The sequence below is a fragment of the Oncorhynchus masou genome, chromosome 17 (assembly GCF_036934945.1).
Source record: "Oncorhynchus masou masou isolate Uvic2021 chromosome 17, UVic_Omas_1.1, whole genome shotgun sequence".
Taxonomy (NCBI): domain Eukaryota; kingdom Metazoa; phylum Chordata; class Actinopteri; order Salmoniformes; family Salmonidae; genus Oncorhynchus; species Oncorhynchus masou.
This window is the reverse complement of record NC_088228.1, coordinates 18,309,856-18,334,672: the sequence shown is the minus strand read 5'-3', so window position 1 is coordinate 18,334,672 and position 24,817 is coordinate 18,309,856. Positions and strand designations below refer to the sequence as shown.

The window sequence follows — 24,817 nt, the reverse complement described above, 5'->3', positions numbered from 1 at the left end:
TCTTAGGATGCAACTCAGCATTCTTTGTCCTTCAAACACGACGAGTTGAGTTTTACCTAAAGAGCTATATTTTGGTTTCATTTGACCATATCTTCTTCTGGATCATCCAAATGCTCTCTAGCAAACTTCAGACGGGCCTGGACATGTACTGGCTTAAGCAGGGGGACACGTCTGGCACTGCAGGATTTGAGTCCCTGGCGGCGTTTTTTTATTTTTCCTTTATTTTACTAGGCAAGTCAGTTAAGAACAAATTCTTATTTTCAATGACGGCCTAGGAACAGTGGGTTAACTGCCTGTTTAGGGGCAGAACGACAGATTTTGTACCTTGTCAGCTTGTCAACCTTTCGGTTACTAGTCCAATGCTCTAACCACTAGGCTACCCTGCCGCCCCTAGTGTGTTACTGCGTTACTGATGGTAGGCTTTGTTACTTTGGTAACTCTCTGCAGGTCATTCACTCTCTGCAGGTCATTCACTCAGTCCCGCCGTGTGGTTTTGGGATTTTTGCTCACCGTTCTTGTGATCATTTAGACCCCACGGGTGAGATCTTGCGTGGAGCCCCAGATCGAGGGAGATTATCAGTGGTCTTGTCTTCCATTTCCTAATAATTGCTCCCACAGTTGATTTCCTCAAACCAAGCTGCTTACCTATTGCACTGAATAGTCTTCCCAGCCTGGTGCAAGTCTACAATTTTGTTTCTGGTGTCCTTTGACAGCTCTTTGGTCTTGGCCATAGTGGAGTTTGGAGTGTGACTGTTTGAGGTTGTGGACAGGTGTCTTTTATACTGATAACAAGTTCAAACAGGTGCCATTAATACAGGTAACGAGTAAAGGACATAGGAGCCTCTTAAAGAAGAAGTTACAGGTCTGTGAGAGCCAGAAATCTTGCTTGTTTGTAGGTGACCAAATACTTATTTTCCACCATAATTTGCTAATAAATTCATTAAAAATCCTACAATGTGATTTTCTGGATTGTTTTTTCTCATTTTGTCTGTCATAGTTGAAGTGTACCTATGATGAATATTACAGGCCTCTCTCATCTTTTTAAGTAGGAGAACTTGCACAATTGGTGGCTGACTAAATACTTTTTTGCCCCACTGTATTCGCCTGTATTTACCCCCCGAAAATGAAATGCTAATTAGCTGCTAATGTGGCTATCATAAAGAACTACAACATGTTATGATCTGGAAGAAACCGATAAGAACCTGTGGAAATACTGTTGGCTACATTTCTTTAAAATTCTGTGAACTGTCTTGTGCAAGTTTTAAATTGACACAAACCTGTTGGTGTCAACTACAGATGACGTGCGGGGATTTGTAGTGTTGCATGTCTACTTTGATGCTAATGTGCATCTTCGAATCAGAGTAAATAGAGCCAAATATATTGACAAAAGTCACCGTGTCCGAGAGAGATTTACATGATTATCAAAACGGCACACCAGGGTAACCTACACGAAACACAGCCCTTATTTGAAATGTTTCCATAAAATCACCTTGGACCGCTAGGTTTTATGACACCTCTACTGCATCCAACAAGTATGCTTCATTTTTGAAGAACCACGTAAATGACAGCATCGATTTAGGTTTGAAGTATCAAGGTGTCTCTTTCGGGTTTGAAGCATTTGCTTTATCAACTGCATTTATTATTTTGGATTTGTGTGCACAAACTGTTTTTACCAAGTAACATAAGGAGACACAAAATGTTACGTAGTTACACTGCATTTCTGAGATCGCTATATTTAAATATATTTAAAGTAAAAAGCTCGTGACACAGCTAGATCCAGAATTCTTACATGGTTCAAGTTCAATGTCTAATGTAACTGATTAATGCTTAATATATGACAACAATTTATACAGCCATAAATGCAAGAACAGAAAAGTACATGTTTTATGTCATACGATTTTGGACAAACAGTCAAGACACCGACCATGATAAAGGGTTAAATCAACTTGTGAATTTTATTGAATATAGCTATGACCCTGCTTATAACTTAATGAAATTACAAAAAAATGGCAGATTATCAATGACTTAACAGGTGTAACAAGATATCCGGTGTAGGAATTCCTCCCCTGTACCCTAGTTTATATATATTTTTAAAAACACACTTCCTCTGGGCTTCGTTGCCATAGAAACGCTAGCTTCAAGACAATTCTACTCAAGCTGGTCATAGCTAATAGGGATCCAGCTTGTCAAATTTACATCAAAAGTTGAATTTTTTTTTGCATTTTAGCTAACCCTAACCCTTTTCTTAACCTAATTCTCCTAACCTGCTACATTAATACTCCTAACCTTAGGACCGTTGTGAGGGTCACTGTCTGTGATGGAATGTACAGGTGTTATACATACATGTACAGAATCATTCAAAAAGACACCCACAAGAATCTATATAATCCCCATAACTATAAATGAAACGGAACACATACAAATATGATCATTTTTATACCAATCACAAACTTGTATTTTCTTGACAAGGCCAAATTACAAATAAATAAGGAACGAGACACTTGTGAAAAGGCCAGTAACCCACACAAAAGGAGAATGATAAAGACCCCCAAAACTGGTCAACAACAGAGGTATTACACCTGTACAACTGGTATATTTTCAAAAGCTTTGATCATATTAACCCTTCCCCTCCCAACATATTTACAGTACGAGAAACAATAGGAGTGGTCAAATTCATCTGTACACCACACTGATGTACCGGATGCCAAAGGATGCCAAAGTAGTGTGGATGACGTCACTACTAGGACACATTATGTATATACACGTGTATCCTCAGAGACAAACACTCGGACAAAACACTTTGTATATTCCTATGAACCATGTAGAAATCTTCTGACCCGTGTAACAAGGCAACCCACCAATTGTAGGCTGGTATGGGATAGCAGAGCAGCAGATTGGATCGACTGGTTGGGAGTTGAATACAATGAACCAATGAAATGTCCAGAGAAGGAAATATCAGGAAATGTAAGAAGGGAACTAGCCTGCATCTGGGTTCCCCATTTGTAAACAGTAGCAGTATTTTAGACTCAAAACAGGGGAGTGTTTGAATGCTGATATATTCCAAGCGATATCAAACCTCTGAGAAGGGGACTTTCTTTGACTTTGTTCATACTATCAGTGGATTTGTGAGTGTACCAGAGCTGTGTTCACAGATAATGAGTATAAATAATTCAAATTCACCAGACTAAACTGTCTTTGGACTTCACAATATTATTTGCCCAGAATTGTTGACAAATCAAGTGATGAAATGTTTAATTGGGACAGCTGAAGACTCCAGTTGAGACTAAGGATAACCACTAGTGTTATTGACCCTTGTTAAAAATAAATATTTTTAAATCGCCTGCAATCCCAAATACAAGAAATGTAAGTCAATACATTTCAAAATGTACAGCCGTTGACAAAATATTGAATACCCAAGTTGTTCCTCTTCTAGGCTGTACATTGCACAAATCAAACACAGCAATTCATTTGCAGACAACAGATACAATAAGGCAGCCTATACATATGACCCAAAGATATTTATGATGTTTTTGATCTTCCTGAAATCAAATCCATAGAAAGGTTCTTTTGGGGAAGGATGTCTGACATACCTTTGAAGTGCGTATCCAAAATAACTTGACAAATACCTAATCAAAGTTGGCCTTATCGATAAAACTCATGTAAATATATTCACACGGAATCATGTAACCCAAATCACTGTTCACCTGCAGTACCTTTTTCTTCATCATTAGCTAAAAGTTGTATCCAATTAGTGACAGATTTTCATGCAAATATTCTAAAATCTGCATAAAAAGATGTACAGATGTATGCGTGATGACATAGTGTACATAAAAAATATTTAAAAATCCATCACATTTTAAACTACTGATGGTTTTGTCACAATAAATGTTGCATTATATGGTGAATGTGCACACTGGGCTTGGCACTTGCGCTCTAAACAACAGCGTGCAGATAAAGTGCGGGTAGAGCCTACACATGAGATTATTAGGGACAAAAGAGTGAGGTTATTTTTATTTGTCAAATGGCAGCCAGTCATCGATAATCAAGTCACAAGAATAAGAAAAGAGTATCAAGCTCATCACTGTGCACTTTCACCACCCTGTGAAGTTCATTATAACTTATTTCATCTGTAGCCTAATAAACTGCATGCTTTTCCAAGTCGTAGTGGGAGGACCACACAACATTCCATTGCACGACTCCAAGTTTACTTAGACATGGTTATTATATCAATATTTGCGCATAACAGCGTTTCCACCTCCATAATTAGTTTGACACAAAAAGTTCCCACGCAAGGCCTATTTAGTTGTGTCAACATTTGCAAATTTCCTGTTTCCATCAGGCCTGTCGTGACATTTTTTATCTGATCTACTTTACTCGCATAAGAAGCTCGGATGGAAACCTGATTAGTGTCTCTTTTCTTTTACATTCACAACATTTAAGGCCAAAATATTAGTCTTCACGACAGAGTCCCCAATATAATTGGGTATCGTCATCAGCACAGTACTTTCACAATCCAGAAAAATTGGTATTTAGTCATAATAGTGCCAACAAATTTGATTACATTTAAAATGATTGAATTCAGATTACATTTCTGTTGGCACTAATATCACTCCATAGAGACTACGCTCCTACTTGTATAACAATGTTTACTGTCTGCCCTTCTGTCTGTCTGGAAAGAGACAGGCCCGCACCCATACATTCATACACTGTGGAGGGGCTCTCTCTCTCTGCATTTTTCCAGTACATCATTTAGTTTTAGAATTTGTGTTTCGTATAAGTATTGCACATTTAATCTATATTTCATCAATCATAGTAACAGAGCTGTAACATAGAAATAGGAGGATGTATTACTGTATTATCAGAAGGGTCCAATGGAGTACAGTGCCAGTGTATGACACACAGTCTTCCAAACAACTACAGATCTGGACAACAATTCATTGGTTCTCTTGGAGACATGCTTGAGTTACATTGGACATCATTTTCAGGAGTAACATGGTAGGTTTGAGCCAGTTTTACACGGTTTTGTGGTTTACGGAGCCAGATAGTTCATGTGATATGGTTTATGGAGCTACAGACCTGGTTGAGCAGCATACAGTGTAGGTAGGTACCATTGTTTTACTGGAGAAAACGTTGAAAGGTAACAGACTGACACAGATCATGTGAGTGGGCATCCAGTGGGCTTCAGAAAAATGGGGAACTTGGAACAAGCTCAGGGCAGTAAGTACACACACACACAGAAACAAACCCAAACATCAGCCACACGCACAAACCACACACACCCCTAGCTGTACGTTTGGACATTATTATATATACACTACTGTTCAAAAGTTTGGGGTCACTTAGAAGGCCAGCATCCCGGAGTCGCCTCTTCATTGTTGACGTTGAGACTGGTGTTTTGCGGGTACTATTTAATGAAGTTGCCAGTTGAGGACTTGTGAAACTAGACTTTCTAATGTACTTGTCGTCTTGCTCATTTGTGCACCGGGGCCTCCCACTCCTCTTTCTATTCTGGTTAGGGCCAGTTTGCACTGTTCTGTGAAGGGAGTAGTACACCGCGTTGTACAAGATCTTCAGTTTCTTAGAACAAGAATAGACTGACAAGTTTCAGAAGAAAGTTTGTCTCTGGCCATTTTGAGCCTGTAATCGAACCCACAAATGCTGATGCTCCAGATACTCAACTAGTCTAAAGAAGGCCAGTTTTATTGCTTCTTTAAATCAGAACAACAGTTTCAGCTGTGCTAACGTAATTGCAAAAGGGTTTTCTAATGATCAATTAGCCTTTTAAAATTATAAACTTGGATTAGCTAACAACGTGCCGCTACAACACAGGAGTGATGGTTGATGATAATTGGCCTCTGTAGATTTTCCATTTAAAAAATCTGCCGTTTCCAGCTACAATAGTCATTTACAACATTAACAATGACTACACTGGAAAATGATGTGGATATATTGAAGCAACATCTCAAGACATCAGTCAGGAAGTTAAAGCTTGGTCACAAATGGGTCTTCCAAATGGACAATGACCCCAAGCATACTTCCAAAGTTGTGGCAAAATGGCTTAAGGACAACAAAGTCAAGGTATTGGAGTGGCCATCACAAAGCCCTGACCTCAATCCTATAGAAAGTTTGTGGGCAGAACTGAAAAGTGTGTATGAGCAAGGAGGCCTACAAACCTGACTCAGTTACACCATCTCTGTCAGAAGGGCCAAAATTCACCCAACGTATTGTGGGAAGCTTGTGGAAAGCTACCCAACACATTTGACCCAAAATAAGCAATTTAAAAAGGCAATGTTACCAAATACCAATTGAGTGTATGTAAACTTCTGACCCACTGGGAATGTGATGAAATCAATCAATCCTTCGCTCTACTATTATTCTGACATTTCACGTTCTTAAAATAAAGTGGTGATCCTAACTGACCTAAGACAGGAAATTTTTACTAGGATTAAATGTCAGAAATTGTGAAAAACAATCAAAGGTATTTGGCTAAGGTGTATGTAAACTTCCGACTTCAACTATGTATATATATATATATATATATATATATATATATATATGTGTGTATGTATGTATATATGTATATATGTATATGTTGGCCCCTGCTGGTTAAGTGATAGAAATAAGAGCCTCAGTGGGATTGACAGCCCATGATGACAAGTTGCACTTAGGCACAGATCAAGGATCAGCTTATCCTTACCACAACCACAGGGGAGACAAGAAAAACTTAGCTTTGGGGGCAACTTCATTCTACTTCCCTGAAGCCACCTTGGACACTTCACCATCATTACTAACCTGGTCCCAGATCAGTTCTTCTTGCTCTGGTTAACTCATGCATCCCAATAATAGTCAGAGGATCAGACTACATTATTCACAGAGTTTGGGAGAAGTGAACTACATGTAGTTTAACTAGTAATTTAACAGCATTTTGCAGTAGCTTAGTGGTGAACTAAATTCAAATGGAGGTAGTGTTTTCAGTAGTTGATTACTTTTTTGCCATGTAGTGGTGCAGCTAACTACTGAAACTAGGCTACATACTACATTTTTTGTGAAAATAAATTATGATGGAAGTAGAAAATCATTTTCTTTTTCAGCATCAGATCTGCCTAATTATCCCTTGAAACAGTTTTTGTTTTTAATAGGCAAATTTACACATTCAGTTAACATCTGACTCCAGAGTGATCCGTCTTGCCATTTGTAGTAACTGACATTTCAGATTTAGATATGCAGTTAACTATATTCTACCTAACTGAAATAGTTTTCTGAAGGGTAGCTTTAGTGTATCCTAACTTCTTCCAGTATGAAGTAATTGGTAACTTGGTAAACTATATTTTCAGAGTAGTTTCCCCAACACTGATTATTTATGACAAACAGGTTCTACGAGCCAACCTAGGCACATCACATCAGCCAGCCAGAGGAACAGAGCCAGAAGGAGATGACATCACTAACACAGAAAAAAAGAGTGACAGGACTTCATCTAGTCAAATCACTAAACACATACTCTTCCATAGAATAGAACCAATAGAGAAATAGAATAGAAACAGGAGAAAAAAACAATATAAAAGAGAAACAAACCGTTCAGAAAAATATAAGAAAAGCAAATTAAGAACGCAAGTTGCTTTAAAAAAAATCTTTCATGGCTTTGAAACACTTCTCTCAGACACAGGATGTTCATTGAATGGCTTCGGAAGCGAATGAAGACAAACTGTATAAGTTAAAGAACCGTAATGAAACATGAACAGAACAACAAATATCACTACACCCCCCAAAAAAAACATATACAAGAAAAGAGATCCCTGCATAGACTCAAACCTGGATATGGGACATTTAAACCGAAGGGCCTCCTTTTTCAGGGTCATATTCATTGGTGTTTACTGCAACAAAACATTTTGCAACGGAAAACAAGTGTTTCTTATTGGACAAGTTTAGGTAGTCGTTCCGTTTGTCAGTTTTCTTCCGAACACGACTCAGGCCACAGTAACACAACAACAAACCAGTCTCCCATCGGGTGTCTGGACTACACACATGCCGGGGGGGGGGGGGGACATAGTGCCCGAAGCAGTCTTTTGTACAAACTTGTAATTTCCTGTGTCTTCGCCGGGTCATGTCAACGATGCCATCGTCATCATAGCAACACACAGACCCAGAAAAACCTTTGAAGAAGAGAAGCAACGGATGTCACTCCAACTGGCTTGGCCTCTCCGTCTTTGTTGGGGGTCTGGATTGACTGACAGTTATTTTCCGTTTGATTGTAACTAGTCGGAAGGGAAGTCAAGAGGTTGAGGAAGTACAATGGGTCGTTCCTCCTCTCTCCCTCTGTGTGTGTGTGTTACTTGCCACCGTACATCCTTTCGATGTCATCCTGGTAATGTGATTTGAGCTCCTTACGTTTGAGTTTGAATGCGTCCGTAACCAGGCCAGTCTCTGGGGTCCAGGGCTCTGCACTAAGACGGATCTTCTTAGGGATCTCAAAGCGCTCAAGTTTGGCTGTGGGAAACAACACTGGACTTTAGATACGTCATGACCATGAAGATGGGGGAGGGTTAGGAGGAGAAACAATACTCTTGATACAACCAGAAACCCCTTTCCTCTCTCTATCAGTCTCCCCTTTCTCCATTTCCTCTTCCCTCCCTCCCCAGTCTTCCCTAACTAACGCTTACTTTCCTCCCTCCCTCCATCCTACCTGACAGGGCGGCCTCGGTGATGATGCGGAGGACGTCTCTTTCCATGTCAGGGTTGTTACAGATCTCCTCCCAGCTGCCCCGTAACCCTCTCTGCTCCGCCAGCACTGTCAGCTGCTTTTGATTGGGCACCACAAAGCCAATCACATATGACTGGTCACTAAGAGAGGAGGGAAGTAGCATTAGTTTTATTAAGCCAATACAGTAGATCTGTATTTCCATTTTATATTATTAGATTAATAAGAATACTATGAGTTAATAAAAGGTAGAGATTGAGAGAAAGATGAGTCAGAATAGGATAGAGCAGTGGTTCCCAACCTAGGGGTCGCCAAAGTGTCCTGGGGGAATAGCAGGGCCTCATTGATTTGAGGGGGGGTGCTTCACTTTGAATGGGAATTACAATATTACAACATATTTGGGAGGGAAATAACATCAAATATGGGCAAGACTTAATTTCGTAGATTATTACCATGTAATAGCACACCCAACAATAGATATGTTAAACTACGTTGAATTACAGGAACCTGGTGGTGCATTTAACACATCTCGTTGAAATAGGGGTCCATGAGGGGGAAAGGTTGGGAACCCCCAGGATATAGGATGGAGAGAGAGAACGTGGATGGCACAGACAGGAGATGGACACAGAAATAGAGATGGAAAGAGTTGACAAAGAGACAGATAATAAGGGAATAGCAAATAAGTCTTGACAACACAGCAGACTGGCAAACACAGTAAATTGAGAAATCACGTAACTAAACAAAAATAACCTATACTATGGAACAAAGACAAATTATATAAAAGAATAATAGTAAAAAGCTCCGGAGTACTTTAAATTAAATTCTAGGCAAAAAAGCAAACTCAGCTCCATCCTTCATTGAGGCAGATGGCTTGCTCATAAAACCCTTTGATATTGCTAACCACATTAGCAAACTTAATTTGACATGCAAACAACAAATGCTGAGCCTTCATATTCACGCATAATGGACCAAATAATGAAAGACTAGCACTGTAGTTTTGAGTTCCAAAAAGTGGGTGTGGAAGAGGTGAAACAATTGTTGCTATCTATAAATAAGGACAAACCCCCTGGTACCAACATCCTGGGTGGTAAATTGCTGAGGTTGGTAGCGGAATACATTGTGACTCCTGTTTGCCACATCTTCAATTAAAGACTAGAAAACAGAGTGCGCGCCCAGACAAGGAAGGAGGCAAAAGTCACTGCTACTCAAGAATAGCAGAGCTCCCTTTAAATGGTTCAAACAGCCTGTTACAAGTGCTTAGTAAACTTTGGAAAAATGTGTGTTTGATCAAATAGAATGTTATTTTACAGAAAACAAATTAAGACTTTCAGCATGCTTATAGGAAGGGCTCAACAAGGTCAGCAATGACACATGACTGGATGAAAGAAATTAATAGTAAGAAGATTGTGGAAGCTGTTTTGTTAGACTTCAGTGCAGCTTTTGATGTCATTGATCATAACCTATTGCTGAAAAACATAGGTGTAATGGATTTGCATCTTCTGCCTTATTATGGATTGAGTTACTTATCTAATAGAACAGAGGGTTTTCGTTAATGTAAGCCACACTCATGCAAATTCATTTGACTATGGTGTACCGCAGGGCAGCCAGCTAGGACTATTATTGATTTTTGTTTTTACAAATGACATTCCACTGATTTTGAATAAAGCCTGTGTGTCTGTACGCTGATGGCTCAAGAGTATACACGTCGGCAGCAGTAGTAAAATAAATAACTCAGTTACTTAACATAGAGCTCCAGTCAGTTTTAGAAAGGGTAACTAGCAATAGGCTGGTGCTAAATATCTCAAAAACTAAAAGCTAGCTAACAATAAAACCACTAAAAAAATAGATAAAAGAACACATTACTGCACAAAGGGGACTGTGAAGAGAGAGCCATTTGATATATATTGTATTGTACTATGTATTAGACAGTGTGTCACTTTTCCCACATTGTTGCATTACATCCTTATTCTAAAATTGATTAATTACATTTTATTCCTGTTACCATTGACCATCCTTGATGTTTCTATAACTTGATTAGAGTCCACCTGTGGTAAATTCAATTGATTGGACATGATTTGGAAAGGTACACTCCTCGCTATATAAGGTCCCACAGTTGATGAAGTTGAATAAATTGTCCGTAGAGCTCAGAGACAGGATTGTGTCAAGGCACAGATCTGGGGATGGGTACCAAAAAATGTCTGCAGCATTGAAGGTCCCCATCATTCTTGAATGGAAGTTTGGAACCACCAAGACTCTTCCTAGTGCTGGCCGCCCGGCAAAACTGAGCAATCTGGGGAGAAGGGCCTTGGTCAGGGGGGTGCCCAAGAACCCGATGGTCACTGACAGAGCTCCAGAGTTCCTCTGTGGAGATGGGAGAACATTCCAGAAGGATAACCATCTCTGCAGCACTCTACCAATCAGGCCTTAATGTTAGAGTGGCCCGACGGAAGCCACTCCTCAGTAAAAGGCACATGACAGCCCGCTTCGCACCTAAAGGACTCTCAGACCATGAGAAAAAAGATTCTCTGGTCTGATGAAACCAAGATTGAACTCTTTGGCCTGAATGTCAAGCGTCACGTCTGGAGGAAACCTGGCACCATCCCTACAGTGAAGTAAAAAATACTAATTATTTTTTTAAAGCATGGTGGTGGCAACATCATGCTGTGGAGATGTTTTTCAGCAGCAGGGACCGGGAGACTAGTCAGGATCAAAAGAAAGATGAACAGAGCAAAGTACAGAGAGATCCTGAATGAAAAACAGATCCAGAGCGCTCAGGACCTCAGACTGGGGCCAAGGTTCACCTTCCAACAGGACAACGACCCTAAGCAAACAGCCAAGACAATACAGGAGTGGCTTTGGGACAAGTCTAAATGTCCCTGAGTGGCCCAGCCAGAGCCCGGACTTGAACCCGATCTAATATCTATAGAGAAACTTGAGAGGATGTGCAGAGAAGAATGGGAGAAACTCCCCAAATACAAGTGTGCCAAGCTTGTAGCGTCATACCCAAGAAGACTCGAGGCTGTAATCGCTGCCAAAGTTGCGTCAACAAAGTACTGAGTAAAGGGTATGAATACTTATCTAAATGTTATATTTCAGTTATTTATTTTTAATACATTTTCAAAGATTTCTAAACCAGTTTTTGCGTGTAGATTGAGAGGAAAAAACAATTGAATCTGTTATAGAATAAGGCTGTAAAGTAAAGAAAACTGGAAAAAGGAAAGGTTCCGAATACTTTCTGAATCCTGTATGTAGTGACATGCAGGCTGTGTGACACGTTTTACATGGAAGTATTTCAGTCCTTGACTAATAATGCCTTGTCCTATGTATTATGTCATGTTTCATGTGATGCTTTGGCAGCAGCTAATGGGGATCCTAATAAATCCCCTATGTACAGTATATATATGGACAGTGACGCTAAAACTTTTAATTTGGTTCTGTACTCCAGCATTTTGGATTTGAGATCAAGTGTTTCATATGAGGCAACAGTACAGAATGTCACCTTATATTTTAGGGTGTTTTCACACCCATCTGTTTTCTGTTTGGAAATAAATACACTATGTATCTAGTCTCCCCATTTGAAGGATTCAAGTATTTGGACAAATTCACTTGTAGTTTATTAAAGTAGTCAAAAGTTGAGTATTTGGTCCCAAATTTCTAGCACGCAACACATTTATGGGATGCATTTGCAGTTGGTTTGGTTTGCGTTTCAGATTATGTCATGCCCAATGCTAAATAATGTAGCGTAATTTTGGAGTCACTTTTTATTCACAATTCAATGATGATTATCCATAATCATGGTAGCATCCACACTAATGTAGAAGTGTTCAGAAACATTATATTCTTATTTACAATAAAAGTGACTCCAAAATGTCTCAATACATTATTTACCGTTCATTTCTATTGGGCACAAAAATAATCCGAAACAACCCAAACAAACTGAAAATGCATCCGACAAGTATGCAGTCACAAGCTTGATGTAGTTATTGCCTGCAATGACTGTGGAAACAAATAGTCAACTTTTGACTACATATAAGTGCATTTGTCTTAACACCTTCAAATAGTGCTTTCATTTCTAAACAGTAAAACAGATATTTATGAAAATACCCTCAAATATAAGGTGACATTCTGTACTGTGAGACATTTGAACTCAAATCCAAAATGCTGAGGTAAAGCGCCAAATTAAAAGTGTCAGTTTCACCATCCATATAAATAGGTATGGGAGTGTTATATAGAGTCTAGTCACACGGGTAGCATATAAAGTAATATGTGCAATGATTACCTGTTTGCGTAAGCACAGATGTTGTCTACGAAAGGGCAGTTCTTCAGCATGGCCTCCACCTTCCCCAGAGACACATACTCCCCAGCCTGGAGCTTCACCAGGTCCTTCTTACGGTCTACACAAGAGGAACACATTGTTAGACACACACACACACCACAATCCCCCTTCCACTACTGATGACAACATGTTCTGCGCCTAAGATAGGGGTCTCTAGTCTAGAATGTTCTCTTGGTCGCCTGGTTCGTCACCGATGATCTTGAGGCAGCCGTCAGGGTGGAGCTCCCCGATGTCTCCTGTACAGAACCAGCGCTGGCCGTTGCTGTCCACGAAGAAGTCCTCGCGGTTCTTCACCTCGTTCTTGTAGTAACCCATGGTCACATTGGGCCCGCCGATCACAATCTCACCTCTTGGGTTGGGCTTGTCTGTGCTGTAGTAACCGCCTGGGGAAGAGAAGGAGAAGAAGATGAGGGCTATTTTCAGTGCCACCCCTTCCAATTCACCCAAGCCCCCAACCCCACTAACCTCCAACCTCCTGGCCGAACCCACCGAAATCCACCCTCCAGTCTCACCTGTACTCTTCCCAGCCCTCCCCTACGATCACCCATTCTACAGTCCCAATGCCATGTACTCACCCTCTTCCCAGTCCTTGAGGGTGATCTCAGAGCAGACCAGAGGAGCTCCGACCCGGCCTGTGCTGTAGTCCCACACTGACACAGAGTGAAAAAATAAGTGTGAGAAAATAGCATAGCACACTAGTGTTTACAATCACTTGGCTTTCTCTCCATCACGCCCCATCCCGCTCTCCTAGGCAGCGGGAGTCTACATCCTACCCTCCCTCCCTCCTTATTAGACCTCCTTCATCTACCTTCCCTCTAACCCTCCCTCTTACTCTCACTGATGGTGCCAGCTCCACAGGTCTCAGTGAGGCCGTAGCCCTGGCCCACGGGACAGCAGAGGCAGATGTTCATGAAGCGCTGTGTGGCGGCAGAAAGGGGCGCGCCGCCCGACAACAGCACCCGCATGTGACCTCCTAACAACGAGCGCACCTTCCTAAACACCAGACTGGAGAGAGAGAGAGAGAGAGAGCGGTGGGGGGAGAGAGAAAATAAATAAGTCTGAAAAGAGGATATGACAGTGAGATAGAGGATACAGAGCCTTCAGAAAATATTCACACCCCAGACTTTTTCCACATTTTGTTGTGTTACAGCCTGAATTAAACATGAATTCCATTGAGATTTTTTTAGTCACAGGCCTACACACACAATACCCCATAATGTCAAAGTGGAATTATGTTCTTTGGATTTTTTTAATACAAATTCATAAAAAAAAAATTGGAATAAGTCAAGGGGTATGAATACTTTCTGATGGCACTGTAACTATAACACCAAGGCAAACAACAAGTCATTCACCACACAATAAAAATCTGTATGAACCGTATGTTTCTTTTTAATGCAAGAACCCCCCCACAGCAACGCCCCAAGCTACATCGAGAGTATTGGTTTGTGTGTTGTGCGCACCACTGAGCAAGTGAAAGGGGAAAAAGTGGAATTATAGTCTATCAATCATTACTCATTGTGTGTGCGTGTGTGTGTGTGTGTGTATGCGCACGTGCTTGCACATTCGTTTTTTTGCTGCGCAACAGGTGTGTGTTACCTGTCACAGAGCGGGGTGCTGTAGCCCTTGGTCATCTGTTCCATCTTATAGTTGTAGGCCAACACAAACAGGGTTCTCTGCACACTGCTCATCTCCTCCACCTTGGTCATCACATTCTTATAGATGCGATCCATGATTTCCTATAGGAGGGAGACAGAGGGACAGAGAAGGAAAGAGGAAAAATACCACTTCAATTAAAGGGGCCATGCCAAAACGTTCTGTGTATCTTACTCAGGTCATAGAATTTGCACTGGTGTTTAATATTAACCGTTTATATATTTTATGGTAGCTTTGGAGACAAGGACATGTAAAAGAGGTCTGATTGGGTGCTTACAGGTACAGCAGCCATGAGTGTAGGCTTCAGAACACTGGTGTCTCCTTTACTGCCCTTCTTAATCTTTGTCGACTGGGATGGAGAGAGAAGAGAGTGGATCAGTGAGAGGGCAGAGAACAGGAAGAGAGCTTAGAAGAGATCTGGTGGTGGTGCTTGGCATGCGTGGGATTATTTCTTGGCTTGTGTGTGCTTGGCGTGTGTGTGTACCTGGTCTGCTAGCGTCTGTGGGGAGGAGTATCCGATGCGGCAGCCGTGAGAGATACACACCATCTCTGCACTGAGCTCCAGAACATGAGCCAGCGGTAGGTACCCAATGTAGGTGTCTGTCTCACTGCACGAATGGAAACAAAACAATTTTATTCAACAGCCAAACATACAGACACACAACATACTACAGAGGGAAGGAGACGCTGAGGAGGTGAGAGACGAGAGGAGAACGAGAGAGAGGGAGGTTGACATACTATAGGGGAAAAGTTGGCAAAGAGAGAATAATGAAAAGAGAAAAAGAGAGACAGTGATCAGGGCACATGAGGGGAAAGAGGCATTGAGAGAGAGGGAATCTAGAAGACACCCTAGTGCTCTGTACGTACTCCAGGTCTGGGATGCGCTCTGCCATGCCCGTGATGCCCGCAATGATGTTGCTATGGGAGATCATCACACCCTTGGGGATGCCGGTGGAGCCGCTGGTGTACATGATGACAGCGATGTCAGAGGGCAGGGGCTGCCGGCGTGCCACCGCCACTACACACAGCCACATAGACGGAGAGGGGAGCAGCAGGGAGGTTAGAGGTCACACAGACCAAGACCTTCGGTCAGAACATTGCACAATGCGGGAGCATCAGAGTACGGATATCTTTCTGTCAAGAGCGCACGCACAGGGCTAATACAATCTGATAAGCTATGACAGAGAGGGTACATATCACCATATGGGTACAGAGTCACTAAGAACACAGGGAAGAAGTACTATACCGTGTCACACATCACATAGGCCCCAACATACAACCTACCCACCCCCACCCTCCGCCTTACTGTTGTCAGGTCGAGAGCCCAGCTCCTGCACAGCGACCAAGTTGTGGACCATGATGCCGCGGGGGAAGCCAGGCCAGCTGGTTGGCTTACTGTCCACCACGATAATGTGCTGCAGCCGAGGCACCTCTAACAGGATCGCCTGGGAGGAGAGGGGAGGAGGAAAGAGTAAGTAGCTATTGACTGAGTAAATCAAATGCGTGTTTGAGATCGACTACATTGCAGTTGGACAGACACACATACACACACACACACAGCTTTAAGTACTGTTAACACGTCAGGCATTGTAAATACGTGTGACTATAGGAAAGAAAAGAACTGGCTCTATGGATACAAAGAAATGTTAAACTTGTCCAACACTTATGAAAATACTGTAACCATCTGTACTGTTCAGAGAACTTCACACACACCACTCTTGCATATGCAGCCTACATTTTAAGCATCTCTTTGAGTATCCCTATTCTTTTTCAGTTCTTCCTGTGCCAAATATGTGCATAGCCTAGTCAGGGGACTAGTCAGTTATCAGGTTGCTAGCTAAACAAAACAAACAAAAAAAGAGAGGCTCACGCACGAATCCGTTGAAAAAACATTGGTCCGGTAATATTTGGCGTAACTTCTACATGATTGTGGCTAGAGGCACACAATCTCCAGCTCTTAAAATGGTCCGTGCGGAAACACGTACGCTTAAAAGGATCCGTGCGGTGAAGAAATGGAAACGCAATTAACAGCATCCCAAAACATTCAGCCGATAAACATCTCACGTTAAAGTTAACAGCCCTAGTTCCAATGCATATTTATGGGTGAACGTATTCATAACATGTGGGCATATTTTCAATATAAACCACCTAGTTCTCCATAACAGGACATGGGGTAACACCATTTAAAATGTGAGCATATTTCAATATCTGGCTGGAGTTTGTACTGTCTCATATGGCATCGCAGGAAGTAATCAGGACAAGGCGAGCAGAGCCTACCTTGAGACGGCTGTGCAGCAGGTCTTTGCTGGTGATGATGTGGGTGATCTCTGTTTCATTGAGACCGTGGGCGATGGCCGCTCCGCCCAGAGTAGAGTACAACGTCACCACTGGTAGAATAACACACTGGGTTAGAGATTCATCCTACGAAAGAAGGTGTGTGAGTGTGTTTCTGTGCTGTTATAATGTGTGTTACGGTCTGTCACATAACCACTCACATGGGAAGTTGTATATGAAGCAGGCCTGTGCTGCTATCATCCACTCAGCCCTGGTCTCACAGAAAATGGCGATGTTACACTGAGGCCTCTGGCCCAGCGCAGCCAGACCACTGCCAAAACACACTGCTGCCTGGTAGGTCTCCTCGTACGACATCCACTGATACTCCCCTAGGATAACCTTCACAAATAACACATACTAGTAGTGCGCTACTAAACAGTCACACACCGACAGCACTATTATCCCAGAATTAACTATAAAAACCAGAGTCATACACAACCTCTGCAGCGTTCAAAAGTGGTCAGACAGTGCCATCTAATGTCCTCCTACTACTACTGCAACAGTAGTGAGGAGGCTTTCTCATGCACAACATAAAACACAACATATCACACATTACATCCAGAAAGCTATTCAAATCCACTTTTCCCCTCTCTTCCTCACCTTCTTGAAGACCTTCCCGTTGGGTTGGAGCTCGTCCTCCTCGTTCAACACCTCTCTGGTGCCCAGGCAGTCCCTCTCTGGGAACCTGGTCGCCCCGTGCACCATCACCTTGTCCAGGGTGTCAACCCCCAGGTGCAAGGACCACACCAGCTTCTGATGGATACCGCCCGCTTGGTTGGTCGCCCGGTAAGGGCCCGCTGGACGCCCACTCACCGACCGCGCCTTGACCCGCCGTGCCCGGTCTAGGTTGGTGTCGGCACCCGAGAGGAAGTACCATGGCAGGAAGGTAATGAAAGAGCAGACCCAGACCACTGAGCGGAAGACTTGCAGCAGCAGCGGGTTCATGTCCTCTTTCAGTTTCATCTTGCAGGTCAGGGTTCAAGGGTCAGGGGGTGGAGTCAGATGAGGTGGGCAGGGCAGGAAGGGTGAGGGACACACCCAGATACTTCTTTTGGAGACTGGTTGTGTTCCTTCTCATGCACTGGTGGTCCCTTTGGTGGATCTGCTCGGACTAACAGACACTGCTAGGTAGAAGAGTCAGGTTACAAAACATTAGTAACGTACCAATACTGGCAGTCATGCTATGCAAGCAGGTATCAGATAACACCTAATCAACGGTGAACCTACAAAACAACAACCAATCAACAATATGGCATGCAGACAAAGCTCTACCAAACTGTATTGTTGGGTTGTGTATCTTGCACCATCCTGTGTTTGGGTCTGTATACTATCTGTACAAGCCAGCTGCAGGGACAGGGTGTAGACTGGCAGGAAAATGTGATAAATCAATGTCTGGGGAGGAGGCACATCCCTATTCTCTCCTCAGCCTCTTCCTTGGTCAGCAGCACTATTCCTGTTCACTTCCTCTCTCGCTCTCTCTGGCACAAGGACACAAAAGCCAGGGGTGGGTGGGTCATTCATTTGGCACCAAATGGAAGAAACAGGGTGGGACGATTTAAACCTGTCCAATAAGAAATACAAATGTTTGTTTTCTGTTGCAAAATGTTTTACTACGATGTTCCCTAAAAAATACGACCTGGGGTTGGGTTGGGCTTGGTGGGTCTCCGTTACACAAAGCATAACTGTGGTTGAAATAACAAACTGTTTACAAAGGATATTCAGCCACTGCTGGGAAACAAATACGTGGTCTATTGCAGTGGAATAACAAACAAAAAACTTTAGGCCTACCCATGTCCATCCACACCTCTCTAAACCTTATCAGAAAATATTGCCTACTGTACCCTGGGCCTAACATCAGAACAACACTTCTTCAAATATTAACAACGTGAATTTCCCCATTCCCCAATAGGCTACAACATGTCAGTCTAGTCCAGCATTTAAAGATTTTCCCCAAATGCGGATTCCCGATTTCTATTTGGTATTAAACAGATTGGCAACCTGTGCTACCAACCTTCTTTGTAATAATAACAACATTTTCTACTACTACTATTAGGCTACTATTGCTAGATAAGACTACAGTGCATGGGGCTATGCTATTGTTTATGGTTTGTAGAATCTGGTACTTATCTTTACGGTGTTACTATTAGAGGTCGACCGATTATGATAGTTCACCGCCGATACCGATTATTGGAGGACCAAAAAGCAGATACCGATTAAATCGGCCAATTTATTTTATTTGTAATAATGACAATTACAACAATACTGAATGAACACTTAGTTTAACCTAATATAATACATCAATAAAATCAATTTCGCCTCAAGTAAATAATGAAACATGTTCAATTTGGTTTAAATAATGCAAGAGAAGTAAAAAGTGCACTATGTGCCATGTTAGAAAGCTAACGTTTCAGTTCCTTGCTCAGAACATGAGAACATATAAAAGCTGGTGGTTCCTTTTCACATGAGTCTTCAATATTCCCAGGTAAGAAGTTTTAGGTTGTAGTTATTATAGGACTATTTCCCTCTATACCATTTGTTTTTCATTAACCTTTGACTATTGGCACTTTAGTATTGCCAGTGTAACAGTATAGTTTCCGTCTCTCTCCTCGCTGGGCTCGAACCAGTAACACAACAGCCACCCTCGAAGCAGCGTTACCCATGCAGAGCAAGGGGAACAACTACTAGAAGCCTCAGAGCGAGTGATGTTTGAAACGCTATTAGCGCGCGCTAACTAGCTAGCCATTTCACATCGGTTACACCAGCCTCATCTCGGGAGTTGATAGGCTTGAAGTCATAAACAGCGCAATGCTTGACGCACAACGAAGAGCTGCTGGCAAAACGCACGCAAGTGCTGTTTGAATGAATGTTTACGTGCCTGCTTCTGCCTACCACCGATCAATCAGATACTTGTATGCTCAGTCAGATTATATGCAACGCAGGACACGCTAGATAATATCTAGTAATATCATCAACCATGTGTAGTTAACTAGTGATTGTTTGATTGTGTTTTATAAGATAAGTTTAATGCTAGCTAGCAACTTACCTTCCTGCACTCCTTGTGGAGTGCAACGAGAGAGGCAGGTCGTTATTGCATTGAACTAGTTAACTGTACGGTTGCAAGAATGGATCCCCCGAGCCGACAAGGTGAAAATCTGTCGTTCTGCCCCTGAACGAGGCAGTTAACCCACCGTTCCTAGGCCGTCATTGAAAATAAGAATGTGTTCTTAACTGACTTGCCTAGTTAAATAAAGGTATAAAATATATATATATTTTTTAAATCTGCAAATCGGCGCCCAAAAATAGCGTTATGAAAACTTGAAATCGGCCATTCCGATTAATCGTCAACCTCTAATTACTACCATCACAAATGCTTAATTGAAGAGATAACAGATTATATCCATAAGGCTGTGATTCAACCATCTGTGGTTGTTTTGATCACATCTTAGTGTCTCTTTCTGCAATTGTCGAGCCCTTTGCCTTATCTCAGTGTTCATGCTTCAAAACTAGGATTGGGTTCCATAACACATTGAGAGCATTGCTACTATACTTGAGCTAGATTTCCTCCCAAGAGATTTTGTTCCATAAAAAGTAATTAACCTCAAGGGAGACTATAGGCCTAGTTGTGCATGTAGAGAAGTAGAATAACCCTGTTACACACACTTCCCTTAATAAGTAGGTATTTGTACATGTTGTGTGGGAAGCTAGGCTGAGGCTAAACTAACCCATGACCTTCCAGAAGAGAAATCTGTCTGTACCCCGGTCAATGATCGTGCATTCTTGACTCTTAAACCAGCAGCCTATGATGTTGATGCACACATCACCAAGTCAGAATACTATAAGATATTCAAGCTACTGATGCAAAGTACCACAGCCCTTCGTCAAATTTCTGTTGATTCATTCACCAGAAATTCAAGGCTTTGTCACCCGAGAGCAGATATACAGGTCCAGCCTCTATAGTAGAGAGGCTAGAGGTTAGGGCAATTACATGGTAATGGTGTGACACTGACTCAGATTTCTCACTTTAAAAATGTATGTCAAGCAAAAACCGATGACAGCAAAGTTCAACAAACACTACAACTCTGCACATGAACAACTTAACAATTTCCACAGAAATGTGTACAAAAACACATTTACTTGAAGACCAGTGCAGATGCAAAGTTTGATAACAGAATCACGGCACAAACAGCACAAACTGCCATTCTGTTACCAAACCTTGCATCTGCACCTTGTTCAAGTAAATGTGTTTTTTGTTACATTTTTTGGAAATGTGCAATCATTGGTTTTTACTTGACATACAGTGCATTTGGAAAGTATTCAGGCCCCTTGACTTTTTCCAGATTGTGTTACATCACAGCCTTAATCTAAAATGGATTAAGTTAACTTTTTCCACATCAATCTACACACAGTACCCCATAATGACAAAGCAAAAACAGGTTTTTAATATAAAAAATAAAAACAGAAATCCCTTATTATATAAGTATTCAGACCCTTTTCTATGAGACTCAAAATTGAGTTCAGGTGCATCCTGTTTCCAATGATCATCCTTGAGATGTTTCTACAATTTTGTTGGGAGTCCATCTGTTGTAAATTCTCTTGATTGGACATGATTTGGAAAGGCACACGCCTGTCTATCAGATCCCACAGTTGACCGTGTTTGTCAGAGCAAAAGCCAAGCCATGAGATCTAAGGAATTGTCCGTAGTGCTCCGAGACAGGATTGTGTCTAGACACAGATTTGGGGAAGGATGGTCAAAAACAATATGCAGCACTGAATGTCCCCAAGAACACAGTGGCCTCCATTATTCTTAAATTGAAGAAGTTTGGAACCACCAAGACTCTTCCTAGAGCTGGCTGCCCGGCCAAACTGAGCAATCGGGGGAGAAGGGCCTTGGTCACCTTCTCCCCGAGAAGCTCCAGAGTTCCTCTGTGGAGATGGGAGAACCTTCCAGAAGAACAACCATCTCTGCAGCACTCCACCAATCAGACCTTTATGGTAGAGTGGCACATGACAGCCAGCTTGGAGTTTGCCAAAAGCCACCTAAAGACTCTCAGACCATGAGAAACGAGATTCTCTGGTCTGAAACCCAGATTCAACTCTTTGGCCTGAATGCCAAGCTTCATGTCTGGAGGAAACCTCACACCATCCCTGCGGTGAAGCATGGTGGTGGCAGCATCGTGCTGTGGGGATGTTTTTCAGTGGCTCCAGAGCACTCAGGACCTCAGACTGGGGCAATGGTTCACCTTCCAACAGGACATTGACCCTAAGCACACAGCCAAGACAATTTATTTATTTATTCTTTATTTAACTAGGCAAGTCAGTTAAGAACAAATTCTTATTTACAATGACGGCCTAGGAACAGTGGGTTAACCTTGTCAGCTCGGGGATTTGAACTTGCAACCTTTCGGTTACTGGTCCAACACTCTAACCACTAGGCTACCCCGCCGCCCCCAAATGCAGGAGGGTCTTCAGGAAAATGTCTTTGAGTGGCCCAGCTAGAGCCTGGACATAAACCCGATCGAATATCTCGGGAAAGACCTAAAAATAGCTGTGCCGTGACACTTCCCATTCAACCTGATTGATCTTGGGAGGATCTGCAGAGAAGAATGAGAGAAACTCCACAAATACAGGTGTGCCAAGCTTGTAGCGTCATACCCAAGACTCTGGGCTGTAATCGCTGCCAAAGGTGCTTCAACGAAGTACAGAGTAAAGGGTCTGAATACTTATGTAAATGTTTATTTCAGATATTTATTTTTAATACATTTTCCAAAAAAATGTGCTTTATCATTATGGGGTATTGTGTGTAGATTGTTTTTTCCCCCTCATCAATGTGATCAATTTTAGAATAAGGCTGTAACATAAAATGTTGAAAAAGTCAAGAAGTCTGAATACTTTCCGAATGCACTGTACATTTTAAAGTGAAAAAAAATCTGAGTCTCGGTGTCACTCTATTACTGTGGAATTGCCCGCTAATAACTGCCTAAGGACATACCTCAGAAGACCAACCAGTCAAGTTTTAGGCTACTCTGTGTCTCCCTGTACATGAGTCATGACACAGTAATAATGGCTGGCAGACCATATGGCTTAATGGGATGCAAACTGAAATTCAGGCCGAACAGCACAGAAATATCTAGTTAGGCCTACTCCTGTAAATGTAAACAAATGAGTCATTGTTTTTCGTTAAGGTTAGGGAAAGTCTAGGTCAAGTCTGGTTCTGCTCTCAAAAACAGAACTCTCTATCACCCAGAAGGCATACTCTGCTGTGTAAACTGTCTACCTTCACTCGACCAGAAAGTAAAGACAACATTCCTAGAGTCTTTGAGAGAGAGATAGTGTCTGTTGTTAATTAAAAACAAAAAAGGACAGATAATCTGGAGAAATCCACCACCATCCACCAGCGTCATCATAAACAGTTTGCACAACAGTTACCTATATGTGAACTATGGCTCATGTGGTGCATTAGCATCAGTTGCTGGCATACTGGCATAGGTTAATCAAATCAAGGTACCTGACCATCCTAAACTGGGTCACACAGTCAGACTATAGCTATCTGTTATGCTACCGGTATGTTAGCTAGTTAGATAAAACAGACAAAAACATATAGCCTACGTTATTTAACAAACAACCCTAATAAAATGCAATCAAACGTGACATAAATGGGTAGATCAATACACTCAAAATGCCATGAAGAATCCCTTTTGTCACAACCACCGTCTATGCTAGCTAGCTACATAGCAGCTTACTTTAACACTGCCAGACAGGTGGAGGGACGCAAGACAGCGCCTATCAAATGCTATCGACGTTAGCATCACCATCATCAGCCCGGCATTACAGGTGTGCTGTGGATTAGAGACACACGACAAGCTAACTAATACCAAAAAGACGTTTCGACCAAAGCCAGCTGGCATTGGTCTCATTTCAATTACAAAGAATAACATTTGATCTGTCGAAAGATAGGTAGCAAGCTACGAAAGGGCATTACTAGCCAGCTAACGTTAGCTAGCTAACATTGCAGCACATCTGCAAGAATCGAGAGCACAGACAATGCAATCTCACCTCTTTCTCGCCCGCTATTCTCGCGGCTCTTGGAATAATTTCGTCAATACACCAAAATCATTTGCTGGCTTGTGTCATCATGTCACGCCCAAACATCAAAGCAATGGTGCCAATGTATACATCAAACTAAGAGATTTTAGTGGAAATCTGCGGGCATGTATGGCCCTTGTTATCAGCCCGGAAGTGATGGGGAGAAAGTTGTCAAGACAGAGGCAGTTCTCCTGTCTGCGATTGGACCGCTGAAAGTGGCGCGTGCTAGAGGCAGCAGTGATGTCAACGGGGTTACTGGCGTTCAGAGAGGACCTGCCGAATGTGCCGATAGTGATGATGATGATGATCTACCACTTCATGACTTCACGAGGGTCAGCACGCCAGAGCAAGGCCAGTGCAATGATCTGATGATCTATAAATGTATGCTTGATCTGAAAATGTGGGCCAGAGGCTCCATATGGAGGGTGTGACATAATTGTGGAGCCTCCAGAGGCTTGCAGGGGCCAAAATCGAGCTCCATACCACATTGCCATGAGTCACAAATTTTGCAACAATGTGGAGGGCTCCATATAGCTCCACATTAACATGATTGGTTGAAGGTAGATGGAGGTGGGGGGTCCTGTATAAACACAAACTCACTTCCAAGACAACTTCCTTCACAACAGTTCTGCTCTGCAAAGCACAAGTATGAATGCTGAGGCCACACCACAGCAAATGCTGTACAGTCACTGCAGATGTCTGATTGAACATGCAGA

The 24,817-nt window shown here is 42.2% G+C and overlaps 1 protein-coding gene across 4 annotated transcripts; it reads right to left on the bottom strand.

Annotated features, from left to right (window-relative positions):
* Positions 1-1,931: 1,931 nt before the first annotated feature.
* Positions 1,932-24,263, bottom strand: LOC135558637 (fatty acid CoA ligase Acsl3-like). 4 transcript variants are annotated; one of them, XM_064992587.1, is made up of 16 exons: positions 24,072-24,263; positions 23,759-23,854; positions 17,619-18,142; positions 17,180-17,357; positions 16,962-17,071; positions 15,991-16,129; positions 15,552-15,702; positions 15,169-15,292; positions 14,962-15,033; positions 14,628-14,767; positions 13,864-14,036; positions 13,607-13,681; positions 13,223-13,414; positions 12,975-13,089; positions 8,681-8,838; positions 1,932-8,484 (listed from the first exon to the last, which is right to left on the bottom strand). In XM_064992587.1, the coding sequence occupies exons 3-16, from the start codon at positions 17,979-17,981 to the stop codon at positions 8,327-8,329; spliced, it is 2,148 nt and encodes a 715-aa protein (XP_064848659.1). In that variant the 5' UTR covers positions 17,982-18,142; positions 23,759-23,854; positions 24,072-24,263; the 3' UTR covers positions 1,932-8,326. The 4 variants fall into 4 exon arrangements, with proteins under 4 accessions (XP_064848659.1, XP_064848662.1, XP_064848658.1 ...); XM_064992590.1 differs by having other exon boundaries at positions 17,619-18,139; XM_064992586.1 differs by lacking the exon at positions 23,759-23,854.
* Positions 24,264-24,817: the final 554 nt, after the last annotated feature.

Coding starts and splice junctions, on each gene's coding strand:
- LOC135558637 (XM_064992587.1), bottom strand. CDS start 17,981: ATGAAACTGAAAGAGGACATGAACCCGCTGCTGCTGCAAGTCTTCCGC. Junction 17,072..17,179: donor CTTCATATACAACTTCCCAT/GTGAGTGGTTAT, acceptor TTATTCTACCAG/TGGTGACGTTGTACTCTACT. Junction 14,768..14,961: donor CACTCATGGCTGCTGTACCT/GTAAGCACCCAA, acceptor TCCCTCCTATAG/GAAATCATGGATCGCATCTA.